The 14,717-nt window shown below is 53.6% G+C and overlaps 5 protein-coding genes across 5 annotated transcripts; 3 read left to right on the top strand and 2 right to left on the bottom strand.

The window, feature by feature from the left end:
- Positions 1-1,189: 1,189 nt before the first annotated feature.
- Positions 1,190-2,517, top strand: J4E84_005714 (uncharacterized protein; the record flags this gene model as incomplete). The annotated part of the gene is made up of 2 exons (XM_049388308.1): positions 1,190-1,195; positions 1,456-2,517. The coding sequence occupies 2 exons, from the start codon at positions 1,190-1,192 to the stop codon at positions 2,515-2,517; spliced, it is 1,068 nt and encodes a 355-aa protein (XP_049243853.1).
- Positions 2,518-4,063: 1,546 nt separating this feature from the next.
- Positions 4,064-5,423, top strand: J4E84_005713 (uncharacterized protein; the record flags this gene model as incomplete). The annotated part of the gene is made up of 4 exons (XM_049388307.1): positions 4,064-4,229; positions 4,524-4,703; positions 4,986-5,203; positions 5,253-5,423. The coding sequence occupies 4 exons, from the start codon at positions 4,064-4,066 to the stop codon at positions 5,421-5,423; spliced, it is 735 nt and encodes a 244-aa protein (XP_049243852.1).
- Positions 5,424-8,596: 3,173 nt separating this feature from the next.
- J4E84_005712 (uncharacterized protein) lies at positions 8,597-10,324 on the bottom strand (the record flags this gene model as incomplete). The annotated part of the gene is made up of 1 exon (XM_049388306.1): positions 8,597-10,324. The coding sequence occupies one exon, from the start codon at positions 10,322-10,324 to the stop codon at positions 8,597-8,599; it is 1,728 nt and encodes a 575-aa protein (XP_049243851.1).
- Positions 10,325-11,732: 1,408 nt separating this feature from the next.
- J4E84_005711 (uncharacterized protein) lies at positions 11,733-13,711 on the top strand (the record flags this gene model as incomplete). The annotated part of the gene is made up of 2 exons (XM_049388305.1): positions 11,733-11,783; positions 11,831-13,711. The coding sequence occupies 2 exons, from the start codon at positions 11,733-11,735 to the stop codon at positions 13,709-13,711; spliced, it is 1,932 nt and encodes a 643-aa protein (XP_049243850.1).
- Positions 13,712-13,845: 134 nt separating this feature from the next.
- Positions 13,846-14,265, bottom strand: J4E84_005710 (uncharacterized protein; the record flags this gene model as incomplete). Its single annotated transcript, XM_049388304.1, has 1 exon — positions 13,846-14,265. One exon carries the CDS (start codon positions 14,263-14,265, stop codon positions 13,846-13,848), a length of 420 nt encoding a protein of 139 aa, XP_049243849.1.
- Between the last annotated feature and the right edge of the window lie 452 nt (positions 14,266-14,717).

Genomic DNA, 14,717 nt, shown 5'->3' with positions numbered 1-14,717 from the left:
CTCTGCGGCACCTAAGGCGGGAGACTCTTCGCTTGCAACGTTCAAGCTCATTATCCTCGACGAAGCCGATGCCATGACTGCGACCGCACAGATGGCCCTGCGACGAATCATGGAGAAGTACACCGCGAACACTCGCTTTTGTATCATCGCCAACTACACACACAAGCTCTCGCCAGCGTTATTGTCACGATGCACGAGGTTCCGATTCTCCCCGCTGAAGGATCAAGACATCAGGAATTTGGTCGACAAGGTCATAGAGGAGGAAAAGGTCAACATCACGCAAGATGCAACCGACTCGCTCGTCACGCTCAGCAAAGGAGACATGAGGCGAGCACTTAACGTTCTACAGGCCTGTCACGCATCAAGCACGCCGCTTCAGACGCCCGGCAAGCCCGCGCCCGACCCATCCACGATCGTGCGCGACGAGATCACGCAGACTACCATCTACGACTGCATAGCAGCACCACACCCGTCAGACATCAAGTACATCATCGAGACGTTACTATCGAAGAACGACATGACAGAGTGCTTGCGCACGGTCAATAACCTGAAGATCATGAAGGGACTCGCGCTGGCAGATATCCTGACGGCGATCAGCGAGGAGCTAGTCAGCAACGACGTGCCGCCGCAGGTCATGGTGACTTGGATGGCAGGTCTGGCAGACATCGAGTACAGGTTGAGTGGAGGTGGTAACGAAGCCATACAGACGGGCGCAGCGATCGGCGTTGTGAGGACAGGTGTTGAACTATTGGAGACCGGAAAGAAGTAGCACGTTCGCGACAATAGTTGTGGAAGGAGGACAAGAGCGAATTGCTAGAAATGATACCATTGGAATGCGCAAAAGCAATGCGACAAGACTACATCCGCACCACCCAAAGATCGCAGCCGTGATGATACACTACAAGAAAGTGGGGCAATATGTCTCAGGATACTCAAGATCACCGTGGTGATAGGACGAGAGTCGTGTTTTGCGCTAACCACGCTAGTCAACACTCACGCGACTCGGACGCGCCTTCCGATTGACGTACCCCGGGATATATACACAACGCATCAACAATCAACACGGTTATCTTAGTCGCGTTCCCCAAAGTTGACGATATCACCGTCCCCGCTTCCTATACAAAACACGTGCGACCACCTTGGTATACCGAACAACCGAATACGCGCGACGCGCATGCATACTCCGATCATGCCTGTAAAGGTAAGTCAACTTGCGCGACGAACGATCAAAGGCTGACATCAAACAGAGAAGAGAAGGCCCAACAAAGCAGCGGCAAGTCAGTCTGCGCAGAAGTAGAAGTATCGATGTACTTGCTCTTCCAGTATCTGTAGAACAGACAAAGTTACAAGAGCGTCGAGCAATCGAGGGAAAGAGCAAGCGGCCGCCTAGGTGGCGAGGGCCTGTAAGTACTATATATCCATGGCGCAAAGTCAACCAGGCTCATATCGCCGCAGCAGCAAAACAACAATCCCTTATCCCATAGGCCAGCGCCGACCATGCCATCGCAACGGGAATCGATACCAGCACGTGATCTCAAGAGCAGTCAAGAGAGCCAGCCACCACCATCATCAAACATCCAACTCCGCTTCTCCTTCTCCGAATCCTTCATCGATGATGTCGAGCGACAAGTCCACTCCGAGAACAACTTCAACCAAAGTTTCTCGGGGCTGACCATGACCCCCAGTGCCAGCTTCTCTTCGTCGAGTTCACAATCTACCACCAAGGCATCTCCGGTCCAACCAATCCAACCACAAACGTCCATCTACCACCAACCTCCGGTCTTGATCAAACCGGGCAAGAAAAGAGAAGGCTATGGATTCAGCTACTCGGAGACGTTCATGTACGATTCAGACGACTACCCCGACACCGAGTGCGGGGACGCTGATGACCATTCGTCTGAACTACACACCACGAGGTCACTGGACAGCAATCCGTATCTACACTGGGACGGAAACATGGGATCACAACAATCACACCCGCAACGCATGCAACAGACTCACCTATCCCAACAATCACAGTCCTCAACAAGGCCAACATCACGAGACTCCACAGCAACAATACCAACCCCAACCACCTCCTTCGACGACCTCGTTGTTCTCCGCCCCCCAGGTTCCTTCCACCTCGCCCGCCCACAACGCCACCTCCCCTGCACAACCGCAACTCGCGAAGACGCGCTTGCCCTCCGCGCCTCCGCCACTTTGCTCATCTCCAAGTACACAGAGTCGGCTTCTATCCAGCTCGCTTTGCTAACACGCATGGAGCGCATGATGTATCTGGAGCAGCAAAAGCCGGGTGCAACGGAAGATAGCGTAGCGGAGAGTCTGCAAGCGTGTGTGAGGAGGTTGAGGGATTGGTTGGTGAAGAGTAAGGGCGAGAGGATTGAGACGGGGGAGTGGAGGGGCGTGGTGGAACATGAGATTGAGTGGGTGGAGTGGATGGTGAGGGCGGCGGAGAGGGGGGTGTTGCATGTGAGGCGGAGGGGGTGTCGGTGTCGGCCGGAGTGGGAGGGACTGTAGGTTGACGGGGTTAGAGGATGGGTATCTGAAATCGTCTCTAGCAATTCAATCACCCCAATCTTGCAGCTACGAGCAGCCAACATTACCCTGCTGATGGGCGCAAGCACCACCCACACCTTTGCACTGCAATTTCTAGCGCGGAGGAGCAAGTATGTAAGAGAAGTAGCCAATCATACAAGACTTTTGCACAGCTTTGTTACGCATCCCGGTATCATTGTAAAATCTCATGCACGGAAGATCACTCTGCACTGCAATTTTTAGCGTGGAAGAAAAGCTATGTGAGGGAGGCAGGCAACCACACAGCTCTCTAAGGATTCGATGGCTGTCAAAAGGCTTATGCAAAGCACCGTAATTGGTTGTTACAACAAGCCATACGCATGCTTCGGAAACATAGGTCCGCGCCCGGTCAGCATCGGTGCACAGGAACTCGGGACACGATTTCGACGACTGCACTGCAATCTTTAGCGGCAACGAGAGCGTATGCGGACGATATAGCCAATAATCCACGGCTTTTGCACAGCCCTGTTACGCATCACTACAAGCCACACGGATCCAACCCACATCGGTTCCGAGAATCATTGGTATGGATGGATGCGCAGAAATGGTGGCTGGAGGACCATACGCTGCGGCCCACCGGTGAAGCTGGACCTCTCATTGTTCGTTATGGATGCGGCTCTGAACTGCTACATGTGGTTCTTTGAGACGACCTGCACTGCGATCTCTAGCGTGGAAGACGTCGTCCCGGGCCGCATTGGCTGCATATGCAGCTAGAGGTAACTGCACTGCGATCTCTAGCGTGGAAAAGGCCCTCTCATCGCGTGCTAAGCCCGAGATGGCTCTGGAGGCATCGCAAGATGTTAGGATTTCTGGTGCCATCCGGCTCTTTACAAATCAATGTTCGTAGCCCAACCTAGAACCAGACCGCAGTCCGAGTCAAAGGCGCACTCTATTCTTTCGTATCCGCGACGTAGTGATTACCTATACCAAAGCACAACAACGACCAGCCCGAACAAGAAGCAGACCGCAGTCTGGCTCAAAGGGGCACTCTATCCTTGTCCCGATACCGCTGCACTGCAATCTTTAGCGCGGAGGAGCAGGCATGAAAGCCAACCGTGGAAAGATGTAACCAGAACAACAAAGAAGTAGCCAGTAATGCGTGACTTTTCCACAGCCTCGTCGTGCAATGTAACGAGCTATGCGGGTTGGATTCGGGAGCAACCTGCGGGAAGGTACCGACAGGAAGGTTCCTGTAACAGCGGGTATGCAAATGGCCGGGCAATGCGTCTTTACAGACATGCACTGCAATCTCTAGCCTGGACGAGGTCTCTCGACCACGTGTGTACTAAGATTAAGAGCGCTCACTGGTTTTGCAAAGGGGATACAGTTGTTGATGCGATTCCACTTTGTGCAGAAGTCGTGATATCTTCTGGTGCACGGCATGCTCGGAAACGTTTCCGAACGCCTGTCGAACCTTTCCGAGCGTGACCGTGTACTTCAACATCGGCTTTCCAACCATTTCTTCGCATTCATATCTTGTGTAACTATCATGATCAGCGCGACGAAGCGCAGTGCGAAGTCAGCTCTTGGACGTCGTGTGCGTATTGCCACTGCTTCCCGATACATGAGCACCACGGCGCCACGCGTAGCAGTCCTATACCAAGAACTCGATCCGCCCTTGATCAACGGGGTGCGCAAGCCCAAGAAGCCCGGAGGTACTCAGTCTTGCTCCATACACAAACCCATCCCGCACCGTTAACGACCTTACCAAGGATACATCGACTCCAGCGCCGACATCGCACACGCACTAACCCACCAACACCACAGCCCCATCACCGTGGTCACGCCCGTCTCTCCCACAGACCCGCGCTCGGATGCAGACTGGTGTTTTGGAGATACAGAGACTGGGATTACGCGTGCGCTGGAGAAGGGGGCGACGCACTTGTGGGCTAACACTATACTCTTCGCGAAGCATCCCTTACAGATGGCAGATAGTCTAACAAGTGTAGCTGAGACGTTGAAGGTTGTAGGACAGCCTCCGAAGCTAGTCGAGCTGTGCGATGACAAAGCGTTTGTCAACAATCTCCTCCGTGCTCGGAGTGGGTTTACGCTGCCGTCTTCACACGACGTTCACGACCACGAAAGTCTTGCGGCAGTGCTCCGGACGGATCTTCGCTATCCTGTTGTCGGTAAGCCGGTTAGAGGACGAGGAAGCCACGGAGTGAGAGTATGTCTTTCCGAAGATGAACTGATCGAACATTGCCGCGATTTACTGGGAGAGGATGCGTACGTGATCGTCGAAGACTTTCTTGCGGGTCAGGAAGTCACTGTTACTGTTATGCCGCCTGCGCCTGCGACGGGACGGGAGGGGTATTGGGCGATGCCGGTTGTGGAACGGTTCAATCACGCTGAAGGTGGGTTCGCCGCGTGGACTTGGAAGAGCGTCTGTAATGGCCACTGACTGCTCACAGGTGTTGCACCGTACAACGGCACAGTCGCTGTTTCCCAGAACTCTCGATGTCTTTCGGAGAAGGAACACGCATCCGATCCAGAGTATGGTGAGGTACAGCGACAGTGTGTTGAGGTGGCGAAGCTGCTTCAATGTACTGCTCCTATTCGAGTTGACGCTCGTCGGTTCACGGAGGATAGATCGTCACCGTTCGCTCTTTTTGATGTCAACATGAAACCGGTAGGTTCATTGAGACCTGCCGTTGATAACATGGCTAAACTGGAGACAGAACATGACAGGTCCTGGTAGGCCTGGTAGAGAGAACCAAGCTAGCCTGACGGCACTGGCTGCTGCTGGTTTGGGATGGGACTATCCGACTCTGCTGTTGAAGATCCTTGAGTCGAGCAGTTCGCTGCATGATCTGAGAAACGCTACACTGTCGCATGTCAATGGCAAGTGATTTGGGTAAGAGGCAGAGTGGAAACTAGAAGTCCAGTCCGCAAAGTGACAACTTAGACTCTTGCCCATCTAATATCGTTGCTGGACTTTTGGCTTGTGCATAGAAGATAACGGGCTAATCGTCCAATTGTATTACACGATGACTATAGTTTCCAGAGCTGCATCATCGGGGAATAGCTTCTCATACCATAGGTGGGGACCAGTAGGCCGGACAAACATCCACGGCACAGGAGTATCTCCGTCCTTGAGCACAGAATAGTGAGTCCCAGCCATGTATCCAATACAACTATACACAGTAGAGGAACCGCAAAAGCCTTCATCATCTACTGCCGGTACAGGTGCGACGATCAGAGCGTTGAAGTCGCAAACGAGCTGTTCGCTGTTATGCTCCGCCCGAAGCGGAACCACCGTATACATCCTGTTCACCGTTGTTGAGTAGTCTTGCTGTTCGTCCCAGGTTATCGTTACGTCCACCCTATGAGATTTTCCAAACTGAGACATACTATGGGGTCGAGCGCGGAGCTTCAGGGCCCCCCTCTTCAGATTGCCGTAGGGGTTGCCGGCCTGAGCTAGCAACAATGACACATCTTCTAATTCGGCAAGATTCTGTAATGGCTCTCGAGAGGCATAAAAATCGTATTCAACTCGACCGGGGACCGATGCCCAGCTCCAAGAGGGCGCATCAGCGAGGTACGATGCTCTTGAAGTGACAGAACACGGCTCTTCTCGAGAGCGCCAGGAGAGGCATTGCAACAGGTGTGCCTCCCAAATGCCCGCAAAATATCGCTCCCCGAATTGCTCTCGTGGTACAGACTTCGCGATAGATGATAGCGCGATCAGGCGGTCTGTGTGATTCGTGAATAATGACTTTGAATAGAATTCGATGAAAGAGAGCCAATTTCCGAAGGTCATGTGGGAAGCATGATGTCGTCCTTCAGGGAGGCTATCGAGGAATGGAGTTATATCCAAGTCGGATTCCATACACTCCCGGAAAACACCTTCCTTAGTGAAATGTAGTAATCTTCGCGAGAGGAGGCGTTCCTGTGCGACCCAGCCTCGTCTGTTCAAAGTGGAACGAATGACTGAGAAGCGAAACGCCGAGTTCTGGGGATGAAGGTACGAAGAAACTCTGGTTCCATCTCCGAGTTGTTGAAGGAGGTCACACGGTTTCATGCAGTCAATACCAACTTTGTGTAGAAAACCGTCGTTGGGATCCCTAGAGCAGGTAGCAGAAATAGTGCACATAGCGTTTTGATAAACAAGCCACATACGCGGTCCTTCTACGTTCCAGTCAGCATGATTCCCATGTGCGCTTGGTTGAACTATGCACAAGGCGTCAATCCAGATGAAACGCACTCCTAGGCCTCGTGCAACGATAACCGCATCTTGAAAGGTCTGAGGCATGCTGGCAAAAGACAATACTCGGTTCCCGGTAAATTCCTCTCGCAGCATGCAGTCCGGTGGCCCTTTGCCCCAGCGATAGCTTAACGTACAGTAGTTAGAAAGCTCGTCGATCGTGGCGTATGCCGCAGCAATCCATAATTGGACGTCAATTGTGACGATTTCATTCTCATGACTAAGGTCCAGTAAGCGACGTGGTAGTGAAGATGCCTTGCGAGATGGATCCAAGTTCACTGGCTTACAGCCAACATGTGTCTCGTTTTCGCTGAGCGCACAATCTTGGAAAAGCTGACAAGCGCGCAAGACTGGGTCATCATCGGATGCGAAAGACGAGAATGGGTCAACGGCAGCGCCGGGGCTGATGTAAAATTGGATGGTGTTGATGTCAGGGTGCAAACGTAACGAGAGTTGTGTCTCTATAGACTTGTGGGGCCAGTGGTTGCAAATCAGAGATATCTTGTTGTGGTGTTCCTGAAGCACGAACGTGCCTCTCATATGGGCCATAGAGGCCTTTCCTAGGTATTTTCGGAAGAAGCAACACACATCGCAACCAGTTTCAGCGCTTTCAATCAGTTCGGGTCCAGAAATCCATTTTCGAAGTTCTTGGAGGATTCTTTGCCCGTCGCAGTTCGGGACTACAATTTTACTGCACTCAGCACACCGAGGCATCGTGAACGCTCCTGAAAGATTGAGATTCGACAGAGCTAGGAACCATAAGCGTCGTGAGAAGACTGAAGACCAGAGGCACGCAGTCCCGGGACACAAGGAAAGCACCGACAAGGTCGCGAGCGGATTGTGATGGATTACTTCAGGATTCGACGGCGAAGAGGTCAACGTAGAAGGCTGTTGCCGCAAAGACGACGTAACGATCCGCAAAGACGGCGTAACGATCCCCAAAGTCGAAGTCGACAAAGATGTGAGTAATGAACAGCGCGCCAGCGACAGTGATGGAAGGCGATGAGGACACCCATCCTCACTTGTCTGCGGGGTACACCTGCTGTGCCACCATCATGCAGAACGCGCCAAACCTGCCTAAACGCGGTTCATGACATCCAATTACATCTGAGATTGCCGCCATCAAATGCAGTCGTATCGAAGAAAGTGCGATTCGGTATTGACTCGCTGCGGGTTACCAGCTCTTGCGAGGGGGTGGTGGTAGTGGTGTCGGTGAACGAGGACAGGATCCAAGGCGCGGCTGCCTCGCTGACGCTTGTTTGGCCGCAGCACCTGCCAAGCATTGACATGACATAGCACAGATTGGAAGACGAGGTGGCGAGCTAGCGCGATCGATCTGAACATCGTACATCTTGTAGATGTCGTCCCTTTTTCTGGCTGTCCAATCTCAATCACACTGACGTACACACACCTACAAGCGGACAAAGCCATGAAGATAGTAATATATGTCTCTTACTACTCACTAATCTGATATGCCATATCGTACAGTACCACTGGTATCGATGCCAAGAATTCCATTCCTCCCCTGTCTCTCAACCATCCCCCCAAATAATCATAATACGCCAGAGAAATGCTCAAACCCCCCAATCAACCAGAAACGCCCATGCCCATCTCGGCAGCCACCCTGTCTTCATCCCCATAAGCCACAGGTTCAGCCGCAGCACCCCACCTCTCACGCACACGCATCTTGACAGCGAAGCTCTCGAACTGCCACGTATTGTCCCGCTCATCGAGTGTTTGTTGAAACCGTGTGCCAGTACATGTACCAATGGCGTAAATCCCGTCGTGCGCTTTTCGGTTATTACAACCGTAGCAGACCTATCGTCTACGGTAGATATCCGCGTCTCTTTCTCTGTTATCCCTGTTGTCGCGTCTTTGGTCTCTGCGGTCTGGACTGCGCGATCGTGTGCGTCCGTCTCTTCGTTCCCTCGCGAAACCTCTCGCGTCATTCCGATCGGGTCGATCTCTGTACGCGCGGTTGCGGTCTGAGCGGTCATCTGTGTAGCCTTCTCTCGAGTTGCCGGAGTCGCGCGAGCCGCGGCGGGGTCGATCGTCTGGTTCGCGGGAGCGGCGTGGGCCTTCTGCGCCGTAGCTGGGTATATAGGTGTCGCCGCCGGCGGTAGCTGGCGGTTGTCTTCGGCGGTCTGCGCCATCGGGGCCGTAGCGGGGGACGGGTGGGAGGGGGTGACGGCCGTCTGCGGGAGGTGGTGGGAGACCGCTGTGGCCTCTGTCTGCGCCGTTGCCCCAGTTCGGTCGGCGGTCTCCACCTGGTGGTGGGGGTGGAGGTCGGTGTTCGTAGCGGCGGTCGTAGCCTCCTCTTTGGCCTCTGTCGACGCCTGGTGGGCCGCGGTCTTGTGGGCCGCCGTATCTTCGGTCGCCGTTCTGCCATGATTGTGGTGGTGGTCCTTGGCCGGTCCATTCGCCGTTTGGTCCGCCGCCTACTGTGCCGCCTTGTGGTGCTGGTGGTAGTGCTTGCTTTTGGCCTCGCGCGTTCCGTCGATCTAGCTCGTGTGAGTCTGCGAAGGTGGGAATGTCCTCCTCGCGCATGGGAAGTGGCTGTTCTCGGAAGTATGGGTGGTCGATGGCGTCGATGGCGTTGATTCGTTTCCGCCAGTCGAGTCTCATGAGGTCTTTGATGAGCGATAGTCCGACGGGCGAGAGCTCGCGGAACCGTTGAGCGATGGTACCGGTGTGAACGGGGAATGCGCGTATGGGTTCGGCGCCAGGGAGATCGCGCCACCCCGGCATGCTGTCGTCATTTGGTGACCCGACCAGCTCGAAGATGATCTGTGCTTGGTGAATGTCGCTCTGTCCTGCGAGGATGGGCTTGCGCTTGAACATCTCTCCAAACACACAACCCGCACCCCACATGTCGATAGCCGGCGTGTATTTCCTGAGCTGCAGAAGAAGCTCCGGAGGCCGATACCATCTAGTCACAACCAATGTAGTGTATTCGCGCTTGGCTTCGCCGTTGCCCCTGCCTCGTTGTGGTACCGCCTCGTCGTAGTGTCGTGCGAGACCGAAATCGGCTATTTGTAGCCGTCCGCGGTTGTTGATAAGAAGATTGGCGGCCTTCATATCTCGATGTAGGATGTGGTTATCGTGGAGGTATCGCAGGCCCTTGAACAGCTGCAGCATGTAGCACTTGATCTGCGCCTCCTTGAACTGGACTTCGGGGTTGTCGAGAAGACCTGATAGATCGTGATCGGCGTAGGGGGTGACCATGTACAGGATGGCGCGTTTCCTGCCCTCGGTCTTTGGTCGTTCCACGGCCATCTCTTCCAACTTGAGGACGTTGTCGTGCGATAGCATCTTGAGCAGCTTGATTTCTCGTAGCGCCGTAATAGGGAAGCCATCCTTTTCGTTATGCATCAAGATCTTCTTCAGCGCAAAGATGCTGCCAGTAGCCTTTTGTCGCGCCATGTGGACTTCACCAAAAGTGCCCTCTCCAAGCTTCTTCATCATTTCGTATTCGCCGATCTTGCTGCATCCTTTGAAGCGTCGCTGCAGGGTCTGCGATGGCGTCGCGCCTGCCGAGTTCGCCATGTCGGCGGCGGTGGTGGTGGCTTGGGTTCGCGATGGAATGTTCGCGGCTACGCTTTGTACCGGCTGCTAGTGGTCCTCGGCGCAGATGTCCGCAGGAGAGTCGGGCTATTTCTCGATGCCGGTGGCGTGGTGTAGCGAGGTTTACGTGGTCGCGGTGGCATGCGCTGCCATGGATGGGAGTTAGGAGGCAGAAGCTATTGTGTGGGCATGATGAGAGGCGAAGACATTATCGTAGGTGAAGGAGCAAAGAACGCGATCCACGGTTGATGGCACTGGCTTGGCGCCGCACGCTAGCGTAGCCTCCGATCGACCTTAACCACACGTCCATCACGAAAGACGTCAACAGGCCATTGCACCCCATAGCAACCAGGTACGATCCTTTACTACCATCGGAAGACGTCTCACGATACTGATACTTCTTCAGGCTCCCAGTCATCATGCAACCCACACGAGCCCGCATGGGTCCGCCCAAATATGCGCCGCACCCGAACCACCCCATCCACATCCACCCGGTCCGACCGCTATACCGATTCATGGCTACCGGCCTCGGCGCATCGATGTGGTTCTTCGTACGTGAAGCGACCAGGTTGAAGGTGGCATAGCGCTAACAATGGCAGTTGATGTACCGCGCGAAGAAGGACGGACCCGCGCTTCTCGGCTGGAAGCACCCTTGGGATCACTGAGCATTTGATGAGCATCCAGAGGGGTGTGGATGACATGACAAGCAATGGGGTCGATACCGGGCACAGCGATTGTACATACTACGGATGATGCAGGACGCAAACACCTAGACGGAGGGCTGTGATATCTCGCGCAGAGAGCGCCAAGAAATTCGAACTCCAAGAAGATCATGCCAATCGTACCACTGTCATGAATAAGTGCTCATACTGGTGACCCTAAGATGAGCATATGCAGACGGTTCAGCAAAACATTGTAAGATCTACTTCGGCTGCAGCTCACGTTGCGCCGGTGCCAAGCAGTTTTGCACTTTCACTACCACGAAGACCTGCCACAATAGCTACAATAGCAGCTGACCCGCAACGCGCTTTGCTGACAGTCTTGGCGACTCGAACAATGCTTTAACCCGCGCCGCCTCTGACGCTGTGAACTACCATCGCCCCTCTGCTACCCAGCTCAACACCACTGGCACAGACACACTTCTTGCACCCACGCTCCCTGAACCGTCAGCACTTCCATCGGTTGATTTCCTCCATCACAGACTTTCATCCGCTGTGCACTTCACAGTCTTCGCTAGACAAATCGCTCCCCACTGGTCCTCTGTCGCCACCCCTTATTATAGACGCGTATACAGTCCACTAACATCACCCTCGAGCACAGACTAGTCCACCGCAGTCTTGTAAGGGCTCTGACATTAACTCAATGGGTCAAGACTAACATCACAAAGGCCATGGACTCTGCTACCATGTTCGCCACCGGCGCATCGTATGGCTCGTCTATGGTTGGTATCGTGTCCTGACCGCTAGACTCGTGATTAACATCTCATAGCCTGCACAACCCCCAGCGAGCCATGATCTCGCGCACGTCAAAGCAGCGCTCAGCGGCTTCACCGACCTCGCCATCGACAAGAACATTGAGCGCACCACCGTCATATACGTCGTTGGCTCTACTCTTCCCAAGCAAGTCCGCAAGCAAGGCGTCAAAGACATTGGTTCATCCCTGAACAGCATCTTCCGCATGGAGAGGATTTTCTACAACGACAACGAGGCTTTGGACTCGCTTGAGGGCATACTAAGCAAAGCCATCGACTACCACATCACCGCCACGGACATCGCGATCACCGACGATCGGTACAAGGAGTTAACCGCTGCTATCAAGTTCGAGCTTGAACATATATCAGACAAGCAGGACTTTTTCGCTTTAATCAGCCGTTTCGTCTCCAAGGTCAGTGATTGCTCGGGGGTGCCTGTGCCCGCAGCCATCCTCGCTGCCAAGCGGAATGCGATTTCGGGCTCGGTCGCTGGGCACATGCAGAGCACCACGCTTCCGATGAAAACTGGCTTAAACCGGGATGACAGCCATGAGGGCAATACAGCCACTGCAGCTGAATCGGACGACATGGACTACGACTTCGATGGTGCTCCAGATGTCCAGACCGATCACGCTCCAGGATCCGCAAACTCTCCTTTCCTTGGCGCTGTCTTCACATTCCAGCCTGGTAATGCATCCCCGGAGTCGACTTCGCCTGCACACACGAAGTTAGCGCCAAGGCAAGGGGATCACGGCTACCTCGACGGAATCTCTTACGAGCTCCGCCTAAAAGGGCTGGAGTTCCTCCATAACGAGGTGGAAAGGATGCACTGCGAATTAAGCCCCTTCCAGGGCATGCTGCTCGATCAGGACGGGCTTTACGAGCTGATGCATAGTCTGGATGCCAAGGTCCTCCATGACATACACATGGAAGTATCATCTCGTTCTACTCCGCCGTCAGACACGTGGCTTGATGAGAAATACAAAGACGGTGTACAGACAGAGCTCATCGCTCTGGGCGAAGCAAGCCACTTCCTAGCAAGAGCAAAAGAGGTCTTGTACTCCAGAGACGTCGAGATGGCCGACATATCAGCTCACGATAGCTGGGCCGATCCAACGCTCAACCAAGAAGAATTCGACGCCCTCAATCCTCTCAAAGCCCCGCCTTCGCTTCAAGCCTTATCAGTCGACAAGCGCCGACACTTTCTCTGCCGTATGCTACGCAAAGCGAAGCGCATGAACGACAAAGCAAGATCAGCGCAGAAAGAGCGGTTACAACGTTCAGAAATGATGGATATGGTGCATCAAGACGAACTCGCAGTCCTTGACCGCATCGACTCCGCAATGCAGGGCTCAATCTTCAAGCGAGATGATGCGGCAATCGAAAGAGCGTACGATAGCCAATCTGAGTCTGAACTCCGTGATTGCGGCAGACTCAACTCATTCGTAAACAAAGTGAAGGGCTACCATCGGCGTCTGAGGAACTTTGTCTCGGCTGCGAAGGGCCATGTCGTCGACGCTTTCGGATTGCGTGACAACAGCGGCGCAGCTCATACTGCTGATGCACAGCACCCTTCTTCCCCTCCTCCACCAGTCCAAGACATCAAGGGCTCATTCATCTCCGCCCTTACAGATGCCATCAAAGCCATGAACTCCAGTGTGAGTGCCACACACAATTTTGACCAACTCCTTCTCCAGCCAGCCGAGGTAGCCGATCTCGTATCTAGACTGGAAGCTCGCATGGCGAGCGATCTTGGACAAAAGTACATCGGCACGCCTTTGACATATCAGGAGCAAGAGACTCGATATGCTCAAGCTGCGAACCACTTTCTACAGTGGATACAGACTACTCATTGCTTTGGTGAGACGGTCAGGGAGTATCGTCAGTTGACATCTTGAGGGGATGTTTAGTAACGGTGCAATTACGATGGAAAACCCGTCGATCTTGCGTTTCTATGATGAACCTATACTAAATCGCAAAACCGGCAGCTCATCACCTCGTCCACTTCCTACACCATCAGCATCCCTTCACCTCACACCTTCAATCCCGACATACCCTTCTCAATATCCCTCTCCATCTTCCCCATCTCCACCATCACCTTCGCCCTTCCCGCAAAATCCTCCAACCCCTTCGGTGTCGCATTCGGCCCAACTTTTGCCACAGCCTTTAGGTACTCCATCTTCTGCTCCCTCATATCCTCATCATCCCAATTATCTCCCTGCATTTTAGCGTTAACCATATCCGCCGCCTCGTGCTCCATCTTCCTCGCCAGAGTGAGGAGTTGCGGTAGAGAAAGCTCAGTGAAGTCATCCCAAAAGGGAGCCACACCCGCATCCATGCATGCGGCTAGTAGCTTTACTTCCATGCCACGAGCTAGTTTGGGGATCTTGACGTTGAGGTCCATGAGGGTTTGGAAGAAATCGGTGATTGTCTCTGCGCGGGTTTGGTCCATGGTGAGCGGATTTGATGGGGTGTGAAGGCAAGTTTGAGTCAAGGCAAACTCTTGTGCTTACTTTTCTTCCGAGGTGAAGAGGGGAAGAGGTGAATTGGTGGGGTGATTACTGGAACCAGGTTTCCTCGCTTTATGAACGGTGGTACTTTGTTGCTGTGGAATGACTACAGGTATATGCATTGTTCAGTCACTATGTTGCCGCTACTCAGTGGTAGTCATCGGCGCTTTCTGCTCCACCATTGTGACAACGTGGTAATGTATCCGAATGAAAGCTATTAGCTCTGTGCTGTGACAAGAAGGCAATGAAAGTTGGGTGGAGGCCGCTGATGATATGGCAAAGCAGCCGTGGGTATATGATGTAATGTAGCTTTCTTACTAATGTCATGGTATTCTTTCATCATCAACGCGTACTTCCTCATAGTCGCCTAGCGCTTGCTAGATGGTATCCTGCA

This window comes from Alternaria hordeiaustralica, assembly GCF_023758085.1.
Source record: "Alternaria hordeiaustralica strain BMP 2776 chromosome Unknown scaffold_10, whole genome shotgun sequence".
Lineage (NCBI taxonomy): Eukaryota > Fungi > Ascomycota > Dothideomycetes > Pleosporales > Pleosporaceae > Alternaria > Alternaria hordeiaustralica.
The sequence above is the reverse complement of the archived record's forward strand: the minus strand, read 5'-3'. Positions and strand labels throughout refer to the sequence as shown.